At 39.7% G+C, this 17,469-nt stretch overlaps 1 protein-coding gene across 1 annotated transcript; it reads right to left on the bottom strand.

Annotated features, from left to right (window-relative positions):
- Nucleotides 1-7,480: 7,480 nt before the first annotated feature.
- LOC116078879 (olfactory receptor 2AK2-like) lies at nucleotides 7,481-8,401 on the bottom strand. The gene has a single exon (XM_031354242.1). It carries the CDS (start codon nucleotides 8,399-8,401, stop codon nucleotides 7,481-7,483), a length of 921 nt encoding a protein of 306 aa, XP_031210102.1.
- Between the last annotated feature and the right edge of the window lie 9,068 nt (nucleotides 8,402-17,469).

The raw sequence follows: 17,469 nt of genomic DNA, 5'->3' as shown, positions 1-17,469 counted from the left end.
TCTCTGGATTGTCCTTCCTTCAGTCTCTGCTCCATAGTTATTCTCTGCAACTCCTTCCATGGGTATTTTGTTCCCCCTTTTAAGAAGGAATGAAGTATCCACACTTTGGTCTTTGTTCGTCTTGAGTTTCTTGTGGTTTGTGGATTGTACTTTGTGTATTCCGATCTTCTAGGCTAATATCCACTTACTAGAGAGTGCATACCATGTGTGTTCTTTTGTGATTGGGTTACCTCACTCAGGATGATATTCTCTAGATCCATCCATTTCCCTAAGAATTTCATAAATTCATTGTTTTTTAATAGCTGAGTAGTACTCCATTGTGTAGATGTATCACATTTTCTGTCTCCATTCCTCTGTTGGGGGACATCTGAGTTGTTTCCAGTTTCTGGATACTATAAATAAGGCTGCTATGAACATAGTGGAGCATGTGTCCTTATTACATTTTGGAGCATCTTCTGGGTATATGCCCAGGAGTGGTATAGCTGGGTCCTCTGGTAGTACTATGTCCAATTTCCAGAGAAACTGCCAAACTGATTTCCAGAGTGGTTGTACCAGCTTACCAAATTCATTCTATGAAGCCACAGTCACCCAGATACCTAAACTATACATAGACTCAACAAGTAAAGAGAATTTCAGACCAATTTCTTTTACGAACATGGATTCAAAAATACTCAATAAAACACGCACAAACCAAATTCAAGAACACATCGAATGTATCATCCATCATGATCAAATAGACTTCATCCCAGGGATATAGGGGTGGTTCATTATATCAAATACCATCAACTAAATCCACCATATAAACTAAGCAAAAGAGAAAAATGCCACATGATCATCTCATTAAATGCTAGAAAAACCTTTGACAAAATTCAACACCCTTTTATGTTACAAGTCTTGGAGAGATCAAGGATTCATGGTACATACATAAACAAAATGAAGGCAATATATAGCAACCCAATAGCCATTATTGAATTAAATGGAGAGAATTTTAAAGCAATTCCTTGAATATGAGGGACAAAACAAGGCTGCCCACTCTCTCCATATCTGTTCAATATGGTACTTAAAGTTCTAGCCAGAGCAGTAAGATAACTAAAGGAGGGCAAAGCGATACGAATTGAAAAGGAAGAAGTCAAATTATCACTATTCACAGATGATATGGTAGTATACATTAATGACCCCAAAAACTCTACCAAAGGACTCCTGCAGTTGATAAACACCTTCAGGAAAGTTGCTGGATACAAAGTTAACTAAAAAGACAACAAAGTCTGAGAAAGAAGTCAGGCAACCAGCACCCCTCACAATAGCCACAAACCATACAAAATGTCTTAGTCTAACCCCATCTAAGCTATTGAAAGACTTGTATGAGGAGAACTTCAATTCTCTGAAGAAAGAAATTGAAGAAGATACAAGAAGATAGGAAGATTGCCTATGCTCATGTATCAGTATGGATAACTAAAAATGGCCATCTTACCAAAAGCAATCTACCGATTCAATGTTTATTCCCATCAATATTTATACACAGTTCTTTATGGATGTTGAGAGAGCAATTCTCAACTTTATTTGGAAAAACAAAAAAATCTAGACTCAACAAAGAAAGAGAATTTAAAGTGAATTCCTCTTATGACCATTTATGGAAAAATACTCTTTTAAATACTCACAAACCAAATCCAAAACAAGCCTATGTAAGAAAAGAACATCTGTGGATATCACCACCATCCCTGATATACTGTACCACAGAGCATAGTAGCAAAAACTGATTGGTATAGAAACAATGGAATCTAATTGAAATCCGTAAATACACCCACATACTTAGGAATAAAAAAGCCAAAAATCATACACTGGAAAAAAGAAAGCATCTTTAACAAATAGTGCTGATCTAACTGGATTTCTCTATGTAGAAGAATGCAAATAGATACATATTCATCACTCTGCACAAAACTCAAGTCCAAGTGGATCAAAGATCTCAACCTAAAACTAGATATACCGAATCTAACAGAACAGAAAATAGAGAATATAATTGAACTCATTGGTACATGAGAAAAAAATCCTGAACATAACACCCATAGCTCAGGCACAGAGATCAACAATTAACAAGGGGCACCTCATGAAACTGAAAAGTTCCGTAAGGCAAAGGACATCGTCAATAGGACAGAATGAGAAGATTTTCACCAACCTTACATCCAACAGAGGACTACTATCCAAACTATTTAAAGAACTCAAGAATTTAGACACCAAGAAACTAAATAATACAATTAAAAATGGGGTACAGAGTTAAACAGAGAACTCTCAACAGAGAAATCTCTAATGGCCAAGACACTTAATGGCTTAGATCAAAACCTCAAGTGACAGCACATGCTGGCAAGGATATGGACCAAGGGGAATTTGGTGAAAAGGAGAAAGGGATAGGAATGGGGAAGTATCAGGTATGGGGAGAGAGGGCCAGGAGAGCGAATGGAAATCCTCAGCTGGGGGTGGCAGGAGCATGTCTAGGACTTGCCAGAGACCTGGGATGGGGGATGCTCCAGGGAATCTATGAGGGTGACTTTAGCTGAGACCCCTAGCACTGTGGTATATGGGTCCTGAAGTGGCACCTCCTGTAGCCAGGCAGGACTCCCAGTGGAGGGATGTTCAGGATACAATCCTACCCACAAAACCTTCGATTCAAAATTTGTCCTGCCTATAGGAGGTGCAGGGACAAAGATGGAGTAGAGACTTAGGGAAGGTCTACCAATAATTAGTCCAATTTGAGACCCAGCCCATGAATAAGAACCAATCTGTGAGAATATTTAATCATACTCTGTTATGCTTGCAGACAGGAGCCTAGCACAACAACCCTCTGAGAGGCTCCACCCAGCAGCTTATTGAAACAGAGAATGAAGAGATCCTCAGTCAAATATTAAGAGAATCTCCAGGATGTCTTTTGGAAGAGTTGGGGAAAAGATGGAGTGACCCAGAGAGCATAGGAACTCCACAGTAAGATTAATAGAGTCAACTAACCAGGATACCTGGGGACTCCCAACTAAACAGCATTTATGGGCTGGACCTAAGCTCCCCAACATATGTAGCACATGTACAGCTTGATCGTCATGTGTGTCCCCTAACAATGGGAGAGGGGGCTGTGTCTAGCTCTGTTGCCTGTCTGTGGATCATGTTCCCCTAACTGGGCTGTCTTGTCTGACCTCTGTGGGAGAGGAAGCAGCCAGTCTTTCAGTGACTCTATGTGTCAGGGTAGATTGATACCCAGGGGGTACTCCCCTTTCTCAGAGAAGGAGAGAAGGAATGGGGGGAAGGAACTGTGTGAGGAGGGAAATGGGGGAGGGGGCTTTGATTGATATGTAAAGTGAATAAATATACAAATATGTTTAAAATCTTCAATATATATAGTTATGTAGTATGTGTATATATATATACATATATGTGTGTATGTATACATATATATATACATATATATATATATATGTATATATATATGTATACATACATATATATTCTCCATCTAAAGAACAGAACAGAAGGCATAATAAGGAAAGATCAGGCCACAGCAAGATCAAAACCCTGCAGAGAAAACACCAAACCCTGTAGTTACATGTCTGCCATTGAGGACTTGAAATCCTCTCTGTTCCAAAGGCTTAGGTAGCCCCACTGCTCCAGTTTAGCTGCCTGTAGCACACACAGCCTCTGCATTGGGCTGCTCCTCACCATGTGCACAGTTATCCTTGGCATATGTCCCACAGTCTGCATCTCCAACATCCTGAGATCTCCATTGCAATCAAGGCTCCACCTTCACAGCCACATGCAGGGACTTGGACCCCACCATACAATGCCTGACCTCAGATGCTGTCCATGCCCCTACCCCAGTCCTTTATCTTTCGTGCCTTCCAACTCAGCTCCAGGTGGACAGTTCTGCCAAGTCATGCTGCTAGCTTGGCACGGAGCCTGCCCACACTCTCTCTCACCTGACCACAGCTGCATCAGTTGTGATCCCGAGGAAGCATCTCCTAGGTAGTTGCTGTCAAGGAGCAAGGACTCAGTTCAGCCTTTCTTGTTTCATGTGAACTCGCATCTTTACACGTTGGAGCCTTTGGTGGATAGGGTTTGGACATCAAGATACCTTCTCATTGCCACTGTGCCAAGCACCAAGTTTAATGGCACTAACCTCTTCAACAACTACAGCTGCTTCCCTGTGTGTACTCAGTGTAAACTAAGCTTTCTCCCACACCAATCCTCTGCCAAGCCAATTAGTCCATTATCCTTATATATGACATTACTCAAATTCTCAGGCCATGGGCATAATGAAGCCAGAGTCTTAGCCAAAATATCATGTGAATGGATGGGGTCTATCTACTTCTTGATAAAATTATTTTTCTCCTCAGAAATGTCATAAGCTAGGTATCCACTGCCCACATTTCTCTCAATGTTCTTGTCTCTAAGCTTCAACCAAAGGGTGCACTAAGTTCTGCTTCCAACACACTGAGGCTTTTCTATCCTAAACAACTAAACTCTCTATTCTAACCAGAAGTCGTTTCCAGAGTCCCAAGAACTGCATGGTCTGGTTTTTCCCATCAATGGTTCTGTCACTTGGTACCAATTTCTGTACTAATATCTTTTCTTGATGCTGTGATAAACTACCCCAACGAAGTCAACTTGAGAAAATTTCTTTTGTTTGCAGTCCCAGAGGAATACCACCACAAACATGGCGAGGACCTGAGAGCAGGCAGGGACTGCATGGTGCTTTGGACAGGAGACTGGCTGGTCACATTGCAGCTGCACTCAGGAAGCAGAGCATAGGACAGAAAGTGGGGTCAGGGTCCACAACCTCAAGACCCACGCTAGTGACACACTTCACTGCGGCTCCATATCATAAAGGTTCCAAATCTCCCCAAACACCATTGCCCCTGGGGACTGAGGATTTAAATGCAGGATCTGTAGGGACAGTCACCCTTGAATCACAGCAATGGGGACACAGGAGGTGAGGGTATTGAGGATGCTTAGCAAACTCAGTCTACAGTTTAGAGTGAGTTTATGGATCACATTAACTATAGGAAAATAAAACAACAAAAGCGAGTCATTCATGGAGGATGCAATCCTTATTTTATAACATTTATTTTATTTGCATTGGTGGGAGGGTGTCAAGTACCCTGGAAATAAAGTTTCAGGCAGTTGTGAGCTATGATTTGGTGCTAGAAATTGAACCCAGATCCTTTGGAAGAACAGATAGTGCTCTTAAACCCTGAACCATCTCCCCTGTGACAGTCATGGTATGTTGTCACAGAAATAGAAAACTAAGACAGTTTGAGGGAGGTATCCTGTGTCTGACACTTAGATTGCTATTAAATAACCCAGGTCTTTCACAAGCATGATTTTTCTCCTCTGTAGGATATCTCTGGCTAAGTTCCCTTTCAGTTAAAAATTTCACTATATTTTTAAGTGAAATACAGTAATATTACATTTTCTCTTCTCTTTATTCCCTTAAACTCTATCCACATTCACCATTTCAATTTGATAGCGTTCTTTTATTGATAATTATTGTAACACATGTATGTATCCATATATAATATGTAATATATATGAAGTATATATACACATGTATGCACACAAAACTTGTGAAGTACATTATTTATTTCCATTAATTAATTTATTTATTCAATTTACATCTGATTGCTGCCCCTTCCCATTTCCCGCTCACACAATCCCTCCATTATCCCCCTTCCCCTTCTCCTCTGAGAAGGTTGGGGGCCCCCTGGGTACCCGCTCAGCCTGGTGCATCAAGTCTTAGCAGGGCAGGGTGCACCCTCTTCCTACTGAGGCAGGATAAGTCAGCCCAGTAAGGGGAATGGAATCCCACACAGAAACAACAGATGCACCTTTTTTATTAGCACCAAAAAGAGGTGTTTCTACGTGTCATTAAAATTAACACTAATAATTGGCACCAATTGCAAAGAAGTATGCATGAATCTCTGAAATATTTCACACTATACATTATGATTATGATTATGATTTGTAAGAGTGGGCGTGGACTTGGATCTGTGCACAAAAGTGCTCCTGGAAGCCAGAGGCCTCAGATACCCTTGAGTTGGAGCTACAAATAGTTGTGAGCTATATTACAAGGGTGCTGGGATTTGAACTCAAGGCCTCTGGAAGAGCAACCAGTGCTATTAACAGCTATGCCACCACTCTAGCCCCACAAAATATATATTTTAACACTGATAATTAATCATCATGTTACTTATACTAGTAATTAGGTACAAATAAGTTTTCCTTTATTGGATCTTGGACTACATGACAATGACTGGCTATTTTAAGAATTCAGAGTACCTAGAAAGATGGTTCAACAGTTGAAACCACTCACTGATCCACCAGAAGACTCAGTTTTGATTCCCAGGATCCACATGGTGGCTCACAAGCATCTGTAATTTTAAATTAAAACAAAAAAAGCGCCAGTGATTGTTTTTTATTTTTTTTTTTAAATCTGTGGATGCTGGTATACAACATTATTCCCCAAACTAGTTTGGTCCACATAGGGACCTCTTGGATAGTCAGGATTACATACTAAAATATAGAGAGATAGAGAGAAAGAGAGAGAGAAAGAGAGAGACATAGACATAGACATAGATATATAGATATATAGATATATAGATATATAGATATATAGATATATATGTCCAGGAAGTTTTCTGGAAATAACATTGCTGTTATTCAAAATACAGAATTTTTCATGGTTTTTAAAGCATTACCATTCGTTTTGTCTGAATGTCCTTATCATAAGCTAGCATGACTGCTGAGAGATCCACATAAAGGTCTTCATGGAAAGAGACAGAGTGCATACTGTCAGACAGATCCATTGGTGATGTTTATTACAAAGTCATTAGTGAAATTTGGGGAACAGTATTGATAAAGAGAGTCAGCAAGGCATCATTAAACAGCTTGGGAGAGATTAGAAATCTTATTCAGGTAATTATAGCCACAAAAGCATGAAAGCCAGCATTAACTTATCTCCTTCCATATTTCTTTCAGAATTGTCCTTAAAACATGTCACAATATAAAAACACATGCTCTTATATAATAGTTGTACCTGTAAAAGAAACCAGTAAAACATTTCAGATTTATGTAAAATATTTGCAAACGTACACCTGTACTCATGAACTGCAGAAAGAGCATCCAGAGAAAGAGATAACCAGCAACTGCACTGACTCCCACAGTCTGAGATCCTTGCATCAGGGCAGAAGGTTCTGTGGAAAGCCAACCCAGGCTGATGGGCAGCCAGAGATGCCAGAGCCAGGGACAACGCCTATCTTCTTCAGAGCCCACATTCAGACCAAACCATCAACTCAGTGTGACACTGTGTGGGCAAAGGTTCGGGCTCTTGTTCTGTTAGTGAGAAAAACTGGTGAGTTTTCACCAGAATATTGACCCAGGCAGTGTTCAATACCAGCCTTCAGGTCAGTCCACAGGGTGACCCAAAGTCCCATGTAAATCTTCATCACCCCATTTGTCTCCTCAGAGCCCCCATGACCTCCTTGTTCCTCAGGCTGTAGATGAACGGGTTCAGAACAGGGGTTACAATTGAATAGAGCACAGCCACCACTTTGTCCCTTCCAGGAGAATGCAAGGAGTGTGGCTGGGTGTAGGTACAGAGACCAGTGACATAGAACAGGCTGGCCACAGTCAGGTGTGAGGAGCAGGTGGACACAGCTCTACTCTGTCCCTGCCCTGAACCCATCCGGAATACAACAACCAACACCCGAGCATAGGAAGCTAGGATGGCCAGGAAGGGGAGCAGTAGAATGACAAGGCCACTCATGAGGACTGTATGCTCATATTGGGACGTGTCTTCACACACCACTGGCAGGAGAGATGGAACCTCACAGAAAAAGTGGTTAACAATCCTAGATCCACAGAAGGGAAGCTGAAACACATACACTGTGTGTGCTAAGGCATTGATGGAGCTGCTGCTCCAGGCACTGGCGACCATGGAGCAGCAGATCTTCCTGCTCATGAGCACAGGGTAGTGCAAGGGCCGGCAGATGGCTATATACCTGTCATAGGACATGAAGCCCAGCAGGAGAGCTTCAGACCCACCCAGGGTCAGAAACAAAAACGTTTGGATGGCACATCCCAGAAAGGAAATGGCCTTAGTGTCTGACAGGAAGTTAGCTGCCATCTTGGGCACAGTGGTGGAGATGTACATCATGTCGATGATGGAGAGCTGGCTGAGGAGGAAGTACATGGGGGTGTGGAGTCTTTGGTCCAGCCTGATGAGGAGGACCAGTGTGATGTTGCCTATGAGAGCCACTGCAAAGAGGACAGCGATGACTGTGAAGAGGAAGGTGTCCATGTGTCCATACTGGAAAAGACCAGCCAAGGTGAAATCTGTCCTGCAGCTGCGGTTTCCTGTCTCCATGGCTTAGGCTGAACCATCAGAGCAGATGCAGTCTGGAAAGGGCATGACCTGATGAGGACTGTCCTTGAGGAGGAAATGACAAGTATTACAAAGGATAGTTTCCCTGAATAGCTTTAGGACACTCTTAGTTTTGCTTAATCTGTTGTGACATATTCATTAATGTGAGACTTTACTCTTTCCACTGATGCCTAACACACTCAGATTTGAAACGGGATTTTAGATTTTCTGTCTTTACCATTTTTACCTGGAAGGAGTCTTCCATCTCTCTTTTGATTCAGAGTTGTTTACAAGTTATAACTGAGGAGATAACAATAAACATTTTTGAGATGATGGAATGAAATTTTAATGACCACAAAAATAGCAGTTATATAATTCTCAGCAAATTTTCCATACCTGCTACAGATCCTCTCTGGTGAGAGGCTACAATTGGGTCTCTTTCTGTGACAGACAGACTCACTTACTCAGTTCTGTTATCCATGTGAACAAAGTATTTACAGGAGAATCTTAGGAAATGAAAACATGAAATATGTACAGGAAATGAATGAAATACTGACATCATTGTGCAATGTAAAAATCTTATTGTAGTATGTCTACAAAAGGATTACATAATACAAGAAAACATCATGTGAAATTATGCTAAGCATTTTATTACATTATATATATATATATATATATTATCCATCTGCTGCATAAAGCAATTAAACTACTTTCAAGTAGCAGAAGAGTGGGTAACATTTTTCAAACTCTGAAAATATGATTTATGAAAGAGACATGGTTATTACTTTTTATATAAAGACTTCCGTTATCCTACACCTCCCCACTGCCACTATTCCTTAAGTCAAAAATGCTAGACGGTCCACAGTTTCATTTTGCTCTTCAATTACCCTGAGTGTCAGGTGTTATCAGGACCCTGGCAGAGTCACTGCTGACAGTGTGATATTACATGCTGATTTCTATGGTGCACATGCATGTGCATGTGTGTGCATGGGTGTTACTGGGATCAAACATCTGGCCTTGATAAGCACTGAGACCCCGAGATACAGTTAGTGATTGGCTTTTGAGGCTAAGTCTCACTCTTCTTGCTCAGTGGCTCAAGATTCGTCCTCAACTTCAATCCTTTCCTGCCCTTCCTGAGTGCTGGGATAGAGGCTGGGCTGCCAAGACCAGTCCTGTCTTGGCTTCTCATCGTTAGAAGAATCATTAGTCAGTGCCTACTGAATCTTTACACAGGTTAAAATGATTTGGAAGGCAAAGTGTTAAAGTAAACTGGAAAAGGTAAATTTTTCATTCTCTTCATTACAGTAAGAGCAGAATGTTGGCTTCTGTTCGATATGTTGGAAATTACCTACTCCAGTTTCTCATCCTCTAAAGACAAAACATTGTGTAAGGAGCGGCAGTAGCCCTGCTTTGGAAAATCTCCCTGGTCCACCCTGAAAACAATGTGTTTTAGAGGTGGCTGCTTCACTTTGGACGACAGAGTGTGTTGGGTCAGCCCAGAGCAGTGAACACACTTGAGCTCCATAGTCCTGTGCATCCTTGACACAACCACGTCTTTTATCCAATGAGAGTCTGTATAAGAGTCATTTGAAATAAGTGTGAAAGATGTCCACTAGACTGATGTTTATCATTGCACACCGTATACTGTACACGTGTGTCAAATCATCACATTGCACCTCTGTAATTACTAAATTAGGCTATAATTAATTTTCAAATCAGAAAACATTCTAAATACGCTCAGAAATGTCATTAGATTTTATGGCAATCTTGTCCCCTGGAACTGTGAAAGCCCCAGTCCCTTTCTCCTGTGAGAAGGGTTCCATGCTCGATAATACCACTGGACAGCGTTCATACACGGTGATCTTTCAGAGATGTTTTAAAGCGATAGCTGGAATGTGCATCTAGCCAGAAGTTGATTCAATTCAAGAGTATGGCTTACAGGTAAAACAACACACTTTACTCAATAATCCCAATACATACCTTTGCCAGCAAGAGCACCACTACTACAGGGTTTCCTCATCAAGATCAATAGCAAATTCATCAGAGAATTTGGCTTTACTTCTGCAATTCCTTGACTGCAAGGCTCCTTTGTCAGCTAAGGGTGTGCTGTGACCAAACCAGAATTCTGTCTTCCATCAAGCTGAGCTTTTTAATAAGAGGATCATGGTGACCTTTTCCTACAGATGACTCAATGTGTGGACTGCCTGACTTTTTATAAAATTAACTCTAACATAATTTAGCTACATCATAAGGTACTGTATATTAAAGATACATATCTCACTTTCCTAGGGTTTCCTCCTCAAAAATGGAATACTGGCCAAAAATGAACCTGCCCAAAAATACAGAGAAACAGATAGAAATCTAGAGATAACAGATAGAAAGTCACGACTATGCCTCCATGAGTAACTTTTAAATACAGTGTTAATATACAGATGAATCAAGTTATTTATTCTGTGCATCAAGAAAAATAAACCCTAGCTTCTAAAACCACAGATTCCCAGCACATTTTGGAAACTGTTGGCTCACTGTGAGTTTGTAAGGTAGTTGGCTTGCCTCAAAAAATAAATCTCACTTAACATTGAAGACTTAGGTGGAAAAGAAATATCATTTTGGCATCTGTTGAAGACTTAAGGTCTTAAATGCTCTGGCTGCCTGTGGAAGGTTGGACCTCACAGGCATTCTTTCAAAATCCTTCTGGGAAAACCTGACCTCCTGTTCACAATTAAATAAACACACCACATGGAAGAGAGACACCATCTTATTAGAATTTATGCTTTCACTGCACAGTAAAATTTAAAAGAGGTCAGAATGAATATTCAAAACATATTTTTGTCATAACTGAAGCTGATAAATTTTTTAAAAACTCATTCCCCTATACACTCTTAACATGTACATCTGCACAGAAACATAAGGAATAAGATGCAAAATGTAGGTACTAGGAACATCATAAATATGGTATTTCAAAGAATTATATAGTCTGGGATTTGGCTTGTGTCACATATTCCCAAAGACAATCTTCAAATGTTCAGCATGATCACGGATGTGGGAGAGGCATGTTTGTGAAAGCCACAGCTGGGAGAGGCATGTTTGTGAAAGCCACAGCTCCGTTTGATGTTGGAATAAAAAAATAGTTCACTGTGTGCCAGCTTGGACCACAAGTCAGATGAATGGCAAAGTGCAATTCTTACCTGCTGCAAAAATGGTCCTGTTAATCTAAAGAAGCTATATACAGTTTTTAGTTAGAAGAGAAAAATTAATGAGTCTGTTTAATATTGACTGTGCACTGAAGTCTGTACTATTTCTCAACAAGCAGCAACATCGTATCAGCACTGTGAAAACTGGATCTTTGAAATGATTTATCCCAAGCATGTTCCTAGTTTGCTAGGTAACATGCTAAATTTTTTATTAGATATTTTCTTTATTTACATTCCAAATTTTATTTCCCTTTCCTCATTTCCCCTCCGAAAACTCCCCTATTCCATTCCCCCTCCCCTTGATCGTTAATCCACATTCTCCCTCTCCCCTGTCCTGGGATTCCCTTACACTGGGGCATCGAGTCTTCACAGGACCAAGAGCCTCTCCTCTCATTGATGTCCAACAAGGCCATCCTCTGCTTCCTATGCAGCTGGAGTCATGAGTCCCTCCTTGTGTACTCTTTGGTTGGTGGTTTAGTCCCTGGGAGCTCTGGGGGTATTGGTTAGTTCATATTGTTGTTACACCTTTGGGGCTGCAAACCCCTTCAGCTCCTTGGGTTCTTTCTCCTGCTCCTTCATTGGGGACCCTGTGCTCATTCCAATGGATGGCTGTGAGCATCCACTTCTGTATTTGTCAGGCACTGGCAGAGCCTCTCATGAGACAGCTATATCAGGCTCCTGTCAGCAAGCACTTGCTGGAATGCTGGGTTTGGTGATTGTATATGGGAAGGATCCCCAGGTAGGGCAGTACTGGATTGTCATTCCTTCAGTCTCTGCTCCACACTTTGTCTCAGTATCTCCTCCCATGGCTATCTTGATCCCCCTTCTAAGAAAGACAAAAGTATCCGCACTGTGGTCTTCTTCTTGAGCTCCACATGGCCTATGAATTGTATCTTGGATACTCAGAACTTCTGGGCTAATATCCACTTATCAGTGAGTGCATGCCATGTGTGTTCTTTTGTGATTGGGTTACCTCATTCAGAATGATATTTTCTAGTTCCATCAATTTGCCTAAGAAATTCATGAATTCATCATTTTTAATAGCTGAGTAGTCCTTCATTGTGTAAATGTACCACATTTTCTGTATTCATTCCTCTGTTGAAGGACATCTGAGTTCTTTCAAGCTTCTGGATATTATAAATAAAGCTTCTATTAACATAGGGGAGCATATATCCTTATTGCATGCTGGAGCATCTTCTGGGAATATGCCCAAGAGTGGTATATCTGGGTCCTCAGGTAGCACTATGTCCAATTTTCTGAGGAACTGCTAAACTGACTTCCAGAGTGGTTGTACCAGCTTGTAATCCCATCAGCAATGGAGGAGTGTTCCTCTTTCTCCACAACCTCACCAGTATCTGCTGTCACCTGAGTTTTTGATCTTAGCCATTCTGACTGGTGTGAGGTGGAATCTCAGGGTTGTTTTGATTTTCACTTCCCTGATGACTAAGGATGTTGAATATTATTTTAGGTACTTCTCAGCCATTCAGTATTCCTTAGTTGAGAATTCTTTGTTTAGCTCTGTACCCCATTTTTAATATTATTTGGTTCTCTGGAGTCGAACTTCTTGAGGTCTTTGTATATATTGGATATTAGCCCTCTATCGGATATCACTTATCTTTCCCCAATCTGTTGGTTACCATTTTGTCTTATTGACATTGTTTTGGGCTTACAGAAGCTTTGTACTTTTATGAGGTCCTATTTGTCAATGCTTGATCTTAGAGCATAATCAGTTGGTGTTCTGTTCAGGAAATTTCCCCCTGTGCCCATGTGCTCAAGGCTCTTCTCCACTTTCTTTTCTATTAGTTTCAGTGTATCTGGTTTTATGTGGAGGTCCTTGATCCACTTGGACTTGGGATTTTTACAGGAGATAAGAATGGATCAATTTTCATTCTTCTACATGTTAACCACCAGTTGAACCAGCACCATTTGTTGAAAATGCTGTCTTTAAAAACAAAAAGAAAGCTGGCCAGTGGTGTTGCACGCCTTTAATCCCAGCATTTGGGAGGCAAATGCAGGCAGATATCTGAGCTCGAGGCCAGCCTGGTCTACAGAGTGAGTTCCAGGACAGCCAACGCTGTATAGAGAAACCCTGTCTTGAAAAACCAAAAAAAGAAAAGAAAGAAAATGCTGTCTTTTTTTCCCACTGGATAGATTTTAGCTCCTTTGTCAAAGATCAAGTGACCATAGGTGTGTGGGTTCATTTCTGCATCTTCAGTTCTATTCCACTGATCTACCTGCCTGTCACTGTACCAATACCATGCAGTTTTTTTCACAATTGGTCTGAAATACAGCTTGAGTACAGGGATGGTGATTCCCCCAGACACTTTTTTATTGAGAATAGTTTTTGCTGTCCTGGGTTTTTTATTATTCTGATGAATTTGGGAATTGAATCTTTCTGACTCCATGAACAATTGATTTGGAATTTTGATGGGGATTACATTGACTCTGTAGATTGTTTTTGGTAAGATAGCCATTTTTACTATATTATTCCTACCAATCCATTATCATGGGAGATCTTTCCATCTTCTGATATCTTCAAATTCTTTCTTCAGAGACTTGAAAAATCTTGTCATACAGATCTTTCACTTACTTAATTAGAGTCACACCAAGATATTTTATACTCTTTGTGACTATTGTGAAAGGTGTTGTTTCCCAAGTTTCTCAACCTGTTTATCCTTGAGTATAGGAAGGCTACTGATTTGTTTGAGCTAATTTTATATCCAGTCATTTTGCTGAAGTTGTTCATCAGGTTTAAGAATTCTCTGGTGGAATTTTTGGGGTCGCTTAAGTATACTATCATATCATCAGCAAATAGTGATAATTTGACTTCTTCCTTTCCAATTTGTATCCATTCGATCTCCTTTTGTTGTCTAATTGCTCTGGCTAGGACTTCAAGTACAATATTGAATAGGTAGGGAGAGAGTGGGCAGCCTTGTCTAGTCCCTGATTTTAGTGGGATTGCTTCAAGTTTCTCTCCATTTAGTTTGATGTTGGCTACCGGTTTGCTGTATATTGCTTTTACTATGTTTAGGTATGGGCCTTGGATTCCTGATCGTTCCAAGACTTATCATGAAGGGGTGTTGGATTTTGTCAAATGCTTTCTCAGCATCTGATGAAATGATGATGTGGTTTTTTTCTTTGAGTTTGTTTATATAGTGGATTACATTGATGCATTTCTGTATATTGAAACATCCTGTATCCCTGGGATGAAGTTTACTTGATCATGATGGATTATTATTTGATGTATTCTTGGATTCAGTTTGCAAGAATTTTATTGAGTATTTTTGCATCAATATTCATAAGGGAAATTGGTCTGAAGTTCTCTTTCTTTTTGGGGTCTTTGTATGCTTTAGGTATCAGAGTAATTGTGGCTTCATAGAATGAATTGGGTAGAGTATCTTCTGTTTCTATTTTGTGGAATACTTTGAGGAGTATTGGTATTAGGTCTTCTTTGAAGGGCTGATAGAACTCTGCACTAAACCCATCTGGTCCTGGGCTTTTTGGTTGAGAGACTATTAATGACTGCTTCTATTTTTTTAGGGGATATGGGACTGTTTAGGTCATTTATCTGATCCTGATTTAACTTTGGTACCTGGTACCTGTCTAGAAAATTGTCCATTTCATTAAGATTTTCCAGTTTTGTTGAGTATAGACTTTTGTAGTAGAATCTGATGATTTTTTTTTGGATTTCCTCGGTTTCTGTTGTTATGTCTCCCTTTTCCTTTCTGATTTTGTTGACTTGGATATTGTCTCTGTGCCCTCTGGTTAGTCTGGGTAAGGGTTGATCTATCTTGTTGATTTTTCTCAAAGAACCAGCTCCTGGCTTTGGTTGATTCTTTGTATAGTTCTTTTTCTTTCCACTTAGTTGATTTCAGCCCTGAGTTTGATTATTTCCTACCTTCTACTCCTCTTGGGTATATTTGCTTCTTTTTGTTCTAGAGCTTTCAGTTGTGCTGTCAAGCTGCTAGTGTATGCTCTTTCCAGTTTCTTTTTGGAGGCACTCAAAGCTATGAATTTTCCTCTTAGTACTGCTTTCCTTGTGTCCCATAAGTTTGGGTATGTTGTGGCTTCATTTTCATTAAATTCTAAAAAGTCTTTAATTTCTTTCTTTCTTTCTTCCTTGATCAAGTTATCATTGAGTAGAGTGTTCTTCAGCTTCCACATGTATATGTGCTTTCTATTATTTTTGTTGTTATTAAAGACCAGCCTTAGTCCATGATGATCTGATAGGATGCATGGGATTATTTCAATCTTCTTGTATCTGTTGAGGCCTGTTTTGGGACCAATTATATGGTCAGTTTTGGAAAAGGTGTTGAGAAGAAGGTATATTCTTTTGTTTTAGGATAAAATGTTCTTTAGATATCTGTTAAATCCATTTGTCTCATAACTTCTGTTAGTTTCACTATGTCTCTGTTTAGTTTCTGTTTCCATGATCTGTGTTGTGAGTCTGGGTGTTGCAATCTCCCACTGTTATTGTGTGAGGTGCAATGTGTGCTTTGAGCTTTAGCAAAATTTCTTTTATGAATGTGGTTGCCCATGCACTTAGAGCAGAGATGTTCAGAATGGAGAGTTCATCTAGATTTTACCTTTGATAAGTATGAAGCCCTCCTTATCTTTTTTGATAATTCTAGGTTTAAATTCAATTTTACTTGATATAGATATTTATTTGATAGAATGTCTACTCCAGCTTGTTTCTTGGGGCCATTTGCTTGGAAAATTATTTTCCAGCCTTTTACTCTGAGGTAGTGTCTGTCTTTGTCACTGAGGTGAGTTTCCTGTATGCAGCAAAATATTGGGTCCTGTTTATGTATCCAGTTTGTTAGTCTATATCTTTTTATTAGGGAATTGAGTCCACTGATATTAGGAGATATTAAGGAAAATTGATTGTTGCTTTCTGTTATTTTTGTTGTTAGAGGTGGAATTATGTTTATGTGACTTTTTGGTTTGTTAAAAGAAGATTATTTTCTTGCTTTTTCTATGGTGTAGTTTCACTTCTTGTGTTGGAGTTTTCCATTTATTATCCTTCAAAGGGGTGAATTTGTGGAAAGGTACTATGTAAATTTGGAATATCTTGGTTTCTCCATCTATGGTAATTGAGAGTTTTGTTGGGTATAGTAGCCTGGGCTGACATTTGTGTTTTCTTAGAGTCGTTATGACATCTGCCCAGGATCTTCTAGCTTTCATAGTCTTTGGTGAGAAGTCTGGCATAATTCTGATAGGCCTGCCTTTATATGCTACTTGACCTTTTTCCCTTACTGGTTTTAATATTCTTTCTTTGTTTTGTGCATTTGGTGTTTTGACTAGTATGTGATGGGAAGAATTTCTTTTCTGGTTCAATCTATTTGGAGTTCTGTAGGCTTCTTGTATGTTCATGGGCATCTCTTTCTTTAGGTTAAGGAAATTTTCTTCTATAATTTTGTTGAAGATATTTAGTGGCCCTTTAAGTTGGGAATCTTTACTCTCTTCTATACCTATTATCTTTAGGTTTTGTCTTCTCATATTGTCCCGGATTTCCTGGATGTTTTGAGTTAGGAGCTTTTTGAATTTTGCATTTTTTGACTGTTGTGTCAATGTTTTCTATGGTGTCTTCTACCCCTGAGATTCTCTTTTCTATCTCTTGTATTTTGTTGGTGATGCTCATAACTCCTGATTTCTTTCCTAGGTTTTCTATCTCCAGGTTTGTCTCCCTTTGTTATTTCTTTATTGTTTCTACTTCCATTTTTAGATCCTGGATGGTTTTACTCAATTCCTGCATCTGTTTGATTGTGTTTTCCTGTAATTCTTTAAAGATTTTTGTGTTTCATCTTTAAGGGTTTCTAGTTGTTTACCTGTGTTTACCTGTATTTCTTTAAGGGAGTTATTTATGTCCTTCTTACA

Source organism: Mastomys coucha, unplaced genomic scaffold (assembly GCF_008632895.1).
Source record: "Mastomys coucha isolate ucsf_1 unplaced genomic scaffold, UCSF_Mcou_1 pScaffold5, whole genome shotgun sequence".
Lineage (NCBI taxonomy): Eukaryota > Metazoa > Chordata > Mammalia > Rodentia > Muridae > Mastomys > Mastomys coucha.
The sequence above is the reverse complement of the archived record's forward strand: the minus strand, read 5'-3'. Positions and strand labels throughout refer to the sequence as shown.

Excerpts from the sequence above, each read along its gene's own strand:
- LOC116078879 (XM_031354242.1), bottom strand. The coding sequence starts at position 8,401 with ATGGAGACAGGAAACCGCAGCTGCAGGACAGATTTCACCTTGGCTGGT.